The sequence below is a fragment of the Musa acuminata genome, chromosome BXJ1-11 (genome assembly GCF_036884655.1).
Source record: "Musa acuminata AAA Group cultivar baxijiao chromosome BXJ1-11, Cavendish_Baxijiao_AAA, whole genome shotgun sequence".
NCBI classification, from domain to species: domain Eukaryota; kingdom Viridiplantae; phylum Streptophyta; class Magnoliopsida; order Zingiberales; family Musaceae; genus Musa; species Musa acuminata.
Genome location: NC_088337.1, coordinates 6878468 through 6890531, shown reverse-complemented (window position 1 = coordinate 6890531; position 12064 = coordinate 6878468). Strand labels below are relative to the sequence as shown.

Here is a 12064-nt window from a genome sequence, read left to right as displayed (position 1 = left end):
CCATTGGCTCACATACGAGAGAGAGCACTGATAGTAACATTTAGTCCTATATTGGTTAAAGCGTATGAGGAACCAAGAGTTCGTAAATTCGTCGGGTCACCCTTATCTTCAGAGGCTCCTTTTGAAACTCACAAGCTCCAAAAAGATAACGCACATGTATACTGACCGTCCAAAGCGGACAAAATGTGGCTTATCACCAACCATAATACCTAAATGAGTTAATTGATCTTTCATATCTAAGTAACATCCAACAATCCAATATAATTATCAAATTCATATCCTTATTTTCCTAACTATTATGATAAATTATCATAAAATATATTAGAAAAAATAAATGGGTCTTATTGTCTCCTTGGAATCATTTGATCTCCAAAACTCTTGTTAGACATGTCCCTAATACATCTAATAGGAAATTTAATAATATTCAATAATATCCTGATACTAAGACCCTCAACAAGTTCAAATGTTGAACCCAAGCCACGTTGAACCTCTTGACATATCGAGCAATAATAATATATTTATAACACTAGTAAACTATATATATATATATATATATATATATATATATATATATATATATATATATATAGAGAGAGAGAGAGAGAGAGAGAGAGAGAGGATAAGGCAACGGCTCCACTGGGCCCACCTGTGAAACACTGAATCTTCTGCTGACAAAGGTGCTGCAGATGGTCCGAGTCCGGGAAGGGCAAAATTGGCATAACTGAGAAATGGCACGTCTCGTAAATAAATGCAAGAGCGTTGGTGGTTTGAAGCCGGTGTTGTGGTTGCCGGTTCATTAATACGCAGCCGAGTCGGCGCAAAAACACCAAGTGCGTCCTGCGGACAAACCCATCCCTTCGTAAGAGAGAAGAGGCGTCCTCCCGATCCCGACCTCAGCCTTCGATCCATTCCCAATCCCCCCAGTGTAAGTGATCTCTCGCCGATCGCTGGATCTGCCGTCTTCTCCCGTTAAATTATCTTCACTTTGCTGATCTATTATGGTCCCGGCGGAACCGATGGCGTAGACTGGCCGGCTGTTGGTTGCTTCCATTGATTGGACGTGGGAGTTTTGAGCTGTGGGTAGATTTTTAGTATTCTCTCTGTCGGAACTCGTGCGATCAAGGATTTCGTGCAAATCCTTGATGTTGCTAGATTGGGGTTAACCTGTAGATTTTGCTATTCGTGAAGGAGAAGTCTGGGGAGATTGCCGGATAGGAAAAGAATTGTGTTCTATAGGGCTTCTCTCTGGTTTTGGGAATGGGATAATGTATGTAGGTAATCCTAGAAATTAGGACCTTTTAGGGGCATCATTTAGTAACTATTGGACGTGGATTTCTGGTGTTTTATCTGTGATTTGTATGCATTCTTGGTTAGTCTTTTGAATTACTTTTTCGTGTTTGAAGGACCACCATGAGTGATGATGGAGATAGGACCTGTCCTTTGTGCGCTGAGGAGATGGATCTGACTGACCAGCAACTGAAACCTTGCAAATGTGGATATGAGGTATGTGTGCCTGCTGATTGGGAAACGAGAGAAATTCGGGTTTTAAGATTGAAACACTTGTTACGTTTGACTTTGCTACAGATGATGTCTGAATTCTTAGAAGCGTTGAGTTCCATGTCTTGAAGTTGACGCACGATCTTTATCTTGTCTGCAGATTTGCGTTTGGTGTTGGCATCAAATAAATGACATGGCTGAGAAAACAGAAGGGCGGTGTCCCGCATGTCGCACGCCATATGACAAGGAAAGGATTGTCAGAATGGCCGCCAACTGCAAAAGGTTACGTTCTAAGTGTTTTCCTTGAATGATTTATATGTTGTATAGATTCATATGACACTAAATTTATACATTTTCTTTCTTTTGTATAGGATAGTTGCTGAGATAAATTCTGAGAAAAAGCAGAAATCTCAAAAAGCAAAGCTGAAAACATCTGCAGAAGCTAAGAAGCATCTTAGCAGTGTCAGAGTGATGCAACGAAACCTTGTGTACATAATTGGACTTCCTACTAATTTATGCGATGATAGTGTGTGTGCTTGATCTCTTTTGTTGTTAGAACTCATGCTTTAGGTAAACAAAAAGGGGTTCTTTTGAGGTTTCTCTGTGATTTGCAGTTTCTTGAAAGTAAGGAATACTTTGGTCAGTATGGGAAAGTTATAAAGGTGTCAATTTCTCGTCCTGCAAGTACGCCTACCCAGCAAGCATCAAGTAACAGCACGTGTAGTGTGTAGGTCTTATTTATATCGACTTTGGTATTATTTTCTATTTGTTAAGAACAGAGCAATCATTTGAATTCATCTCCAAACTGAGGAAGCTACTTATTTCAGGCATTATAACTTGTTTCTATGTTGTGATGATATTTATATTTGGGATCTAGTTTAGGTTGTTTGCTGTGTATTAAATTGATTTATTCAATAATTTTATCTCTTTCAACTTATTCTGCATTTTTATGTTGTTTCATGCTTGCACAATTGGGTTTATGAATTCTTGTTTTTTGTGAAATCAATTTCTGTGTTTTTCAGTAATTTGTTGCCAAACAAGCATTGCCACTTATGCATCTAGTGGTGACTACTTATATGCTAAGTGCATTGCTTGTAGACATTCACTTACATGCCTTTAGTATTTGAATCATGTTTGAATTTGAGGATCGTGTTAGTTTATATGTTGGTGCTAGATGTTGCTTGTTGGTCCTACTGACTCTCTATATTTTTCTTTAGTTTACTTCATTTTTTTTTTTTTGACTTGGGCCATGTTTACTTTGTGGTGGTCTGATCTAGGATTCAGTCATTAATTTTTTCTAAGCTCACTGGGCCTAGCCTTCTACTAGACAAAGGATGTATGTATATTTCTTCTCTTATCGTCTTCTGGTTTTGGTTGAGTATTGTGTATATTGTGATTTGAGGTGCAACATGACTGATTAACAGCGGATCTAAAATAAATAAAGAGAATTAAAGAATTTATGGCTGTATTTATGGAGTGCTTGGCCCTTGTAAGTTCATGAAGATGGCTTCACCTGGAAAACACATGTAACAACAAGTTTTCTACATGGTGTTTGCATAGGGCCTCAACTATAGCTTTTTGTGACCTGATCACAAAGTGTTTGAGAAGTATTGAATTCATGTTTAGTTTACCAATATTGGGTTCTCATATTTTTGTACCTTGTTGGACTAGGTATGTTACATATGCAAGAGAAGAAGAAGCTGTTCGATGCATTAAAGCTGTACACAATTATGTTCTGGAGGGTAAGACCTTGAGGTAAGCCAGTCATTTAGATTTCATTTGCATGACTTATTCATTTAACCTGTTCTTACCCTAATAGTTGTGTAGTTCACTTTTGTAGGGCATGTTTTGGTACAACGAAATATTGCCATGCCTGGTTGAGAAATATGGTACAGAAAGTAGCCTGTTTCTTTATTTCTGGATTCTTTTTTACTATAATTTTTTTTACATATGATAAACTTTGTTTCTTGTCAAATTTCATTACCAGTAATTATCTTGGTTGTTCAGACCTGCAGCAATCCAGATTGTCTGTATTTGCATGATATAGGCAGCCAAGAAGATAGTTTCAGCAAGGATGAGATTATTTCAGCTTATACAAGGTAATAGATTAGTATATCATACAACCTTCCATCTAAAATGGAATGCTAGATTATTGCTGTTGACTTTGAGCTATTGCAGTATGACAACATGTTTTTTTATGGAAGTTAAAATAAGCTTAATTCTTTGTCATAAATAAGTATTGTTTAATAGTGTGTCCATCACGCAAGTGTTCGATAAACTTTAATTATAGCACATATGCATTTCATTTAACCCTGTAAATTCTTTGGTTTTCCAAGAAGCTTTTTTTTGGGTGATATGAGGTACTGGCAGAGCAGTATTTCTTCATCTGATGGAAATTTCTACTAATATCTGATACTCTTGACACTATTCTGCTCTTTGATTCATTTTCCATGAATTGTCTTACATGTATTCTTATATAGCACTGCAGCAATGTAGGACGAACATAATCAAACGAAAACTCAGTGTAAATGATTCCTGTTGCACATATGCAGCTCAGAGATACTGTTTTGATTGAGTTTTCTTCTACACATCTGTTTGCTGTCATTGCTATGAGCCTATGATTATTATTTATGAAGCTTTTTCATCATATTTTGCACAGGGATATCCTTGTTAGAAAATTCTAATTTGTTATAGATAGTATGTTTGTATACTAGTTGCACATAAGCAACTTATGTTCATCAAATAATATGTCTCCCTCTCCTCAGTTATGCTCAACTAGTGTGTCTCGGGTCTTTAATATACATGCTGGAATTAGCCACCACAGAAGTTGCATGAGGCTTTCTTCACACTCAAGGTTTCATAGTTCTAAGAAGATGAGAACTCTTTACTGTCAGAACTAAGTTGGCCACTTAGTGCAGTTCTCTAGACTTTAAGAGTAACTTCATGAAGTGATGTTTAGTTCTAGATAGCCAAGTGTTAGAGGAATGTCTAAATTAAATTTGGTTCAACATAGTCTAACTCAAGCAACAGTTACGCAATAGGGATCTAAGAAAGAAAGTTCATATTTGAGTATTATAAAGTCTGTATAAGAAAGCCTCTGGTTAGTATATTATAAAAGTAGGATCAACATAATTTAATTCATTATTTAGTGATTCTGGCAATCATTAGGTAAAGGTGTACAAAAGCTTTGGAGAAGTCTAGAAACTTAATCTTGGTTACAGTGGCTAACTATGTCATAAACAAGTAAACACTATCTATACTTAAAAATTTTAAACATCAATACAATTCAAACAGGACTAGGCACCTAAAAAAGCAGCCAGTAAAAAGTGGTGAATATTAATCTAAAAATACTAGAAGAATAATAATGATATGACTCAATAGCTGTCAAACTTGACAGTTCTGGCTTAGCCTAAAGTTTGTCAAGATCCAAATTAAACTTAAAGGCAATAATTCTGCATCAAATGCTTTCTTTGCATGGATCTCGCCCTTGAGATCTCTGAGTTCCAATGCATGATTTGCAACCCAAGCATCAGGATAGCACTTGAGATTGAGTTCTCTGTCGATATCCAACACATTCGTTCACACTTTCTTATACAACTTTCTGGCTTATAAAAATTTGTAAATAAATTCGACAGAAAGAAGGGTTCTGACTTCTGAGTACCTAGTAATATGATGACATCTGGATTGACAAACATTTAGTACAAGCTGCTGTATGATTTGCATGATGTCCTGTACTTAAGAATTATTGAGTATTGTAGTGCCTGCTATCACACTTTCATAGCATATATGGCTATATTATTTTGATAGATATATGCTTGCACAAACTGAAATAAGTTTATGTACTTGTTGCTGTGTATATGTTGGATGTCCTGTACTTAAGACAAATGCTGTAATATCATGACAGCATTTGTCTTAAGCACATGTGATCATCATATTATGTTGATATCCATTCAGTCACAACTGGTAAATTGTATAGAGACAGCACAGACGTGAACAACATTGAAGCCCTCCACAATTACTATTCTACTGTCTTAGGTTCACTAGTTGCATATTGCAATCATCTTATTGCACTTGATGAGGTTATTATTGTTGCCTTGTTCTTCCACAGAATCTAAAGTAATCCTATGAATTCAGTGTTTGCTCTCCCTTTTACTCAACTTTTGGCTTATTGTGCTTATAGGAGTAGGGTTCGACAAATTGCTTCAAATAATTCTCAACAGCATTCAGGAACTGTTTTGCCTCCTCCAGCCGATGACTTTTCTAACAGTATAACAGCTTCAAGCAGATATCACATCAGAAGTGCCTCAAATGTAAATTCTAATGCTTTGATAGTCACTTAAAAAAAAAGCTTTGATAGTCCACTGAGGCTTAGGACTTATTTTTAGTTAGGACCTGCAACTTATTTAGTCTGTAGTAAACCATATTGATTGTGGCTATAAATTTTTTGTATATGCTTTGTATCATCACATTTACTGATTGTACATGCAAGCAGAGCATCTCAAACCAGGCCAAAGATTCTCCTCCTAATAGCAATGCTGGGAAGCCCACTGTTCTTCCGGCTGGTGCTTCATGGTGTGATTCTTGCTGTTCCCTTCTTTTTCGGATTTCCCAGTCTATCAAAGTCAATGTTCAAATTTCTTGCATGCAGGGGTCTTCAAACTTCGAACTGCCGGTCTCCTGTTGCAAGTGCAGCATGCTCCCAAGTTTCCCATGCCAAACAAAAGGTAGAGATGGTTGGTAATTTGTCTTTGCCTCCTGTATTGACTGAAAGCACAGATCATCCTTCTGCATGGAATGATGAAGTAGCTACAACATCCAAGGTGCCTGAAAACCAGACTTTAACAACTAATAAATCACCTTTGTTGTTAACGGAAAGTACTAAGCAGTCCTCTTTGAGGCATAATTTTGTGGATATGACACCGAAAATGCCAGCAAACCGAGAATCACTGCAAGTTGGTGACATTTCTCAACCTGTAGAACCTTTGAGGTCATCACTGGAGGCGGTTGTAACAAATAATTGTTCATCCATATCTTCTTCATTGGATGACATAGTTGTGACATCAAAGCTTGGTGAAGAAAAACCAATGTCACACTCGGATTGCGAGTTTATGCCTATTATTGACGAGCAGAGCCAAACAGTTGTATCAGATGTATCAACTATAGATCTCTCGGACATCCCTCGTGCTTCGCAGGTGGCCTCAAATTTCTCATATAGCCTTCCAGTTAGTGCATCAGAAGATAACAAAACATCCATTTATGCAAATGGTGACAACACAAAGGCAATAAATAGCACCATTTCTAAAGGTTTTGATAGACAATTCAGCAGGTCTGGTTCTGGTAGTGCTACTCAAGGTTCTAGTATTGTCAATGGGGTAACACATAGTTTATGCTCAAGTTTGTCTTCGGTAACTATAGATAGCCATGTTAGAGCTGATCAGTTGCATGTGAACCAGCATCAATTTTCAAATGTTAATAGTTTTACAACTGTGATGCCTCTGACAAATGACTCGGATTCAGCTTCATTGAACAAAGCCCTGCTGTTGCTTGATAAGGATGCTAGTAACAGGTTAAGGGACCAGAGTTGCGAGCTACTAAAGGAAAAGTCGACCTCTGCAGTTAATAACAAAGATGTCTTGCTACTTCCTTCTGACAATAAAGTACTTAGAGTTTCAGATACTGTTGATCGACTATCTTCTTCAATTTACCTAAATCATTCACACAATAGCGGTAATTGTTCAAGTTCTACTTCTTGGAACACCTATGTCCAAGATAAACAAACCCCAAGAGTTGGCAGAAATATGGACAGATATTCGGAGACGGCCATGTTTCCATTTTTTCCATTAGGCGATAAAGAATCTGCACTGCCCAATGGTCACAAAGCTTATGAGCAAAACAGTTGTTCACCTGGGAGGGGTTTTCAGTGTCCTGAGATGAACTGCAATGAAGAAAAGGTGAAATCTTCAGGAAGAGTTAATGATATAGCCAGTTCTAACAAATATGCAACTGTAGAGATAAAGAGGGAGAGCAGCATCATTTCGGATATACTGTCACTAGATGTTGATCCATGGGATGACTCCTCAGCTACAAGTAATAGTTTTGCTAGACTGCTTGGTGAAACCGAAAAACAAGAAAGCTCCTTTAAATTATTAAGTTCTTGGAGATCCAACAACAGCAATCAGTCTAGGTTTTCTTTTGCCAGGCAAGAATGCCAAGGGAGTGTTGTACAACCTACCAGAGGTGAGGCCCATGCACAGATGTTTTGCTCATCACATGATTCATTTGAACACGGGCTTCGAAATGGAACTATGTTTGATACTTTTGAGTCTCCCAACACTGTCATCAACAGCAACCCTGTTGTCTCATTTGACAAGGCTGCTGGTAAGTGCTTGCTTATTATTAATATTATCATCAACCCACAAATTTGTTCACTTGTAATAACTTTTTAATATTCTTGTTGCTCTTTTGCTGTTTCTGATATCTCTAAGTTCACTTTTATATATGTGTGCTTTCGTTTTAACTATTTAGATTCTTTCAATGTTTAAATGGGAGCCTGTGAGTCCTTTAGACAAGGTTTCAATAAGCAGTCTTTGCAGCCGCACACGTGGATCAGTGACATAACCCTGTTATCACCCTGTATGCATATTGGTCTCTTAGCCTCATCACATACCTTATATATGTGGCAGCATCATGTGATTCGGCTACATAATTGGAACACACATAACACATGCAGCTGCATAAGGTGCATAAAGGCTTTAGCCCAAACTGGTGCAATCTGTCTGAAGGTTATATGTTTCGATGATACAAGAGAGCCTTCAACCCTTTCTCTGACTCGTATCTTTTTTTCACTCTTTCTTCTGTCTGTGCCCTAGTTTGTGACTGCTTCACCACATGTTTATTCCCACTCTTTGCCTTCCTCAAGTATATTGCTTTCCAGCAGACGCAATCTAAGGAGTTCCATATGGTTTCTCCTTTGAGACTTAGTCCACTATGACCACACCCTCTTGGTCACCTATATATGATGCTGCATGGATCTATGCAATGACAATGTGAGATCTGCCTTCTGTTATTTGTTCTGCTAATTATTCCAGGAAAGAGGTAAACTTGGAGCATTGGTTTCTCGAAAGCCTTTTTCCCCTTTTGATTGGGGAACTTTTTTTTGCTATAGTTCTTTTTTGTATTTCTTTCATGGACTATGTTCCCAATCTGCTGCTTTTAAAATTATACATTTTTGTTGTGGTAAGCATTCCCATGCTGCATATGCATTATGCAGTTTCTGGACCTGCATAGTGCTTCTCGCTTATTGTCAAATTATTCTAAAAAAAAAGATCTTACCTATTGTCAACTTTGCATGTTGTTGTCAGCAAGCCTGATCCATGGGTCATGGGTGACTATACACAATTACCACGACATTTCTCTTTTTATATGTAACAGGTTTCTGTCACTTCCATGATAATTGACCTTAAATACTAAGCAATGAATTCATTACATGGACATGGTATTTTGAATGTGAAATTATTGTTTATTTAGCATATCATGCCAATATGAACTTGACTAAATACTGTGCTGTCGTTTAAATTTGTTTGTGTGGGTTGTTGATCTCTGTTTGATATTCATTCGCTCATGAATGGAAGGTACTTTGAAGGCTAAGATATCAGCTCCACCTGGATTTTCCACTCCAAGCAGAGTACACCTTCCAGATTTTTCTTCTCAAGATAGATTCTACCAAACACATGAGGCAGTGTTCTCAGGTTTGTATATCAAATTTGTCCAGTCGTCTTGCAGGACCTTCAGTTCCTTAATGTGTTTTTGTTTTCTTGCAGAAAATCATCTTCTCAGTAGTGCAGTTGAAAATCATTATCAAGCACAAATATCTGGAAATCCTAGTGATATAGGATTTATTGATCCAGCAATTTTGGCTGTCGGCAAGGAGCGAATGTCACTTGGAATAAATAATGCTGGGTTGGGCCTTAAATCTACATTTTCTGCACAAATTAGCGTTTCAGATAGTGACCCAAGGATTCATCTATTGAGGCCGCAGTCTCTTTCTTCTTATCACAACATGGATATACCAGAGTCTGCGGGAGACAGATTCTTGCAATTGGGTGATACATATATTACATCTCAACTTTCAGCAGAAAACCGTAGGGGTCTTTCTCCAATTGCACAGATATCATTCCAGCAATTGAGAAATAAACAATTTTTTAACAAACAGTGGGATGGCTTGAATGATTTACGGACTGGAAGTGATATGGGTTTGAGGGAAGCTTTGAGGAATGAAAGATTTGGGCTAACTAACGGCTATTCTAGCAACGAGGAACGAAAATTTCTTTTCCCAAATGGTGATCTATATAACAGGGAATTTAGGATGTAGTGGTTAACTGCCACAATGCAGCATTTGTCCATCGTCCATGTATATGCCCTTGCATCTCTGAATAAATAACATTGGTTCTTTTTAGCAGACAGGTTAGTTTATGGACACGTGTGCTGCAACTTTCAAAGGTTGGCTGTGCATTTTGAAAGTGAGAGTATACATTCAGCCTCTTCCATCAAAGGTTAACATGGGTTTTATCTATCTGTATCAAATTTGAGAATACTAGGAGAATCATTGGTTCTACAAAACCAAAGCTCTGACCTTTTATGATAGGTGACACTTAAAATGTTGAATTTTGGAATTTTCTGATCTTGGATTGTCTTGGGGAGCAAAGTTTGCTGATAGAGAGCTTTTTAATCGATGGTGGTTGTTAGGAACTAGAGTGTTGCCGCATAAGTTTTCAATATAATGCACGCCAGATGAGTGGTCTAAGACTGAATGCATAAGTGGAGCAAACTTACCGATAGTTTCTTTAATATAATGTTGGAGAAATGTTGATCAGCTCCACATTAAAAGGAATGCCCAAGCGAGTGATGAGCGAGCTCATGCTGAAGTTCTACTTGTTTTGTCGGCTTGGAGTTTACACAACACTGTCAGGTAGGTTTATCATTGCCTTTTCAGATCTTTTTACGTCCTGCATTGACTAGCAACTATTTTAGTTCTTCTACTTTTAAGTTGTAAGGTCATATTATATATACTATGCTTTACTTCGCGAAATTATTTGGAATTGTCAACAATTTTATGATGAATGTAGAACTATAGAATTATGTAGAGTTCTGATTGAAGGCTACATGTATGTATAATCATTTTTAATCTAAGAGCAATATACATGTTGGTGATTGGATAATGTTTGTAATGGCTTTGACATTTCTTGGGAAATATTTACTGAGGAATTTTAATAACCTCAAGTGTTAGCCCTTTGCTATATATGGTCACATAATATCTGTTGCAAATGGATAGATGAAATTCCTGGATAGTCCTAATGATGCCCATTTCCATGTTGTGCATCTTAATCTGAAACCTATATTTGCTGGTTCATGATGTAATAGTAGTATTAAAGGATTCACACAAGGGATGGAAGCTGGACTAGCCATGATTGGGCTTCTATTGCATCACTTGAGGCTGTTACACCTGGACTTCTAAGTTCTATTAAGTGCCATTCTCTTGCAACAAGGTTCATCATCTTGTTAAGTATCTTTTATGTTTGCTCCTGCAATAGTTGCTTATTTTTTCATGTATTCTCTCTTTTTGACTGTTTGTCAATTAAATAAGTATTTTGGTGTTTCTGGTAAGAATTTCTTTGGTTAAATGTTTATTAGACCTCATGTTTCAACATCAGACCAAGTTATTTAAACAGTAGATGCAGTTAACTTAGTGGTGTCTTAGACATTTGGAATTAATCTCTTTCCTATTCTTGCGCTCTTATTCTCAGCAATTCATCATGTTTTATCGGGTCCTTTCTTGGGTATTCTTGTTGCCTTGGTGCATGGTTCTACCATGGGGACAACAGGAAGAACTGTTGGATATTTCTTACATGGTGGAAGCAGGCCGGCTCGTGAAAGGGTTCTTCTGTTTTCCTTCATGAATGCTGATTGATTCACGGAGGCTTCAAGGACCTTTTCCGATGACCGACGGACTTCGCCAGACAATTTTAACTGTGAGTATGATGTTTGACTTGAATTAAAGATATGATTTTGTCATGTAGCAGGGTAGCTGACAGTATTTACATAGCCGATGAAACATCAGATTCAGATTGGTTACGTAGTTTGTCTTGCTACTATCTTGCTAATGAAATCCAAAGATTAAAGGTGTGTGCTTAAACTTTCTCAAGGTGGAAACATTAATTAAAAAAAAAATCCTCTATTTTGGTTTCTTAAGAAGGATTTACTTTTTTAATCCTTATAGATGTGATGCAACATCTTTTTGAGAAGCTGTATAAGATAGTTTTCTGAAATGTGATAAAAGGATCCTGCTATCTGTAGAAGCTCCAGATACAATTTTTTTTTTAATTACAATAATAAGAAACGCTTGTGAAGAAGGTGCTGTTTTTTTGGAAGGCGAAGAACATGGAGTTTCTTCTCCAAAATTATTGGGGGTTTACATTTGTGGACAAAAAGGTAAGAGATCTACATGATTTACTCTGATGTGCACCAAAGAGGATCGGTCATCAAATTATGTCTTCGTTTTCTGCCTTGT

General features: G+C 37.2%; 1 protein-coding gene across 7 annotated transcripts; it reads left to right on the top strand.

Moving 5' to 3' along the window:
* The first annotated feature begins 794 nt into the window (after positions 1 to 794).
* Positions 795 to 11906, top strand: LOC135582459 (uncharacterized). 7 transcript variants are annotated; one of them, XM_065089584.1, is made up of 14 exons: positions 795 to 925; positions 1404 to 1503; positions 1658 to 1779; positions 1869 to 2025; positions 2112 to 2224; positions 3169 to 3252; positions 3338 to 3386; positions 3505 to 3596; positions 5678 to 5807; positions 5990 to 6069; positions 6146 to 7875; positions 9129 to 9245; positions 9318 to 10465; positions 11301 to 11906. In XM_065089584.1, exons 2-13 carry the CDS (start codon positions 1411 to 1413, stop codon positions 9866 to 9868), a joined length of 3318 nt encoding a protein of 1105 aa, XP_064945656.1. In that variant the 5' UTR covers positions 795 to 925; positions 1404 to 1410; the 3' UTR covers positions 9869 to 10465; positions 11301 to 11906. The 7 variants fall into 7 exon arrangements, with proteins under 7 accessions (XP_064945656.1, XP_064945657.1, XP_064945661.1 ...); XM_065089585.1 differs by lacking the exon at positions 2112 to 2224 and having other exon boundaries at positions 1869 to 1985; XM_065089589.1 differs by lacking the exons at positions 795 to 925; positions 1404 to 1503; positions 1658 to 1779; positions 2112 to 2224 and having other exon boundaries at positions 1957 to 1985; positions 3485 to 3596.
* The last annotated feature ends 158 nt before the right edge of the window (positions 11907 to 12064 follow it).

Coding starts and splice junctions, on each gene's coding strand:
- LOC135582459 (XM_065089584.1), top strand. CDS start 1,411: ATGAGTGATGATGGAGATAGGACCTGTCCTTTGTGCGCTGAGGAGATG. Junction 1,504..1,657: donor CTTGCAAATGTGGATATGAG/GTATGTGTGCCT, acceptor TCTTGTCTGCAG/ATTTGCGTTTGGTGTTGGCA. Junction 2,225..3,168: donor AGTAACAGCACGTGTAGTGT/GTAGGTCTTATT, acceptor TTGTTGGACTAG/GTATGTTACATATGCAAGAG.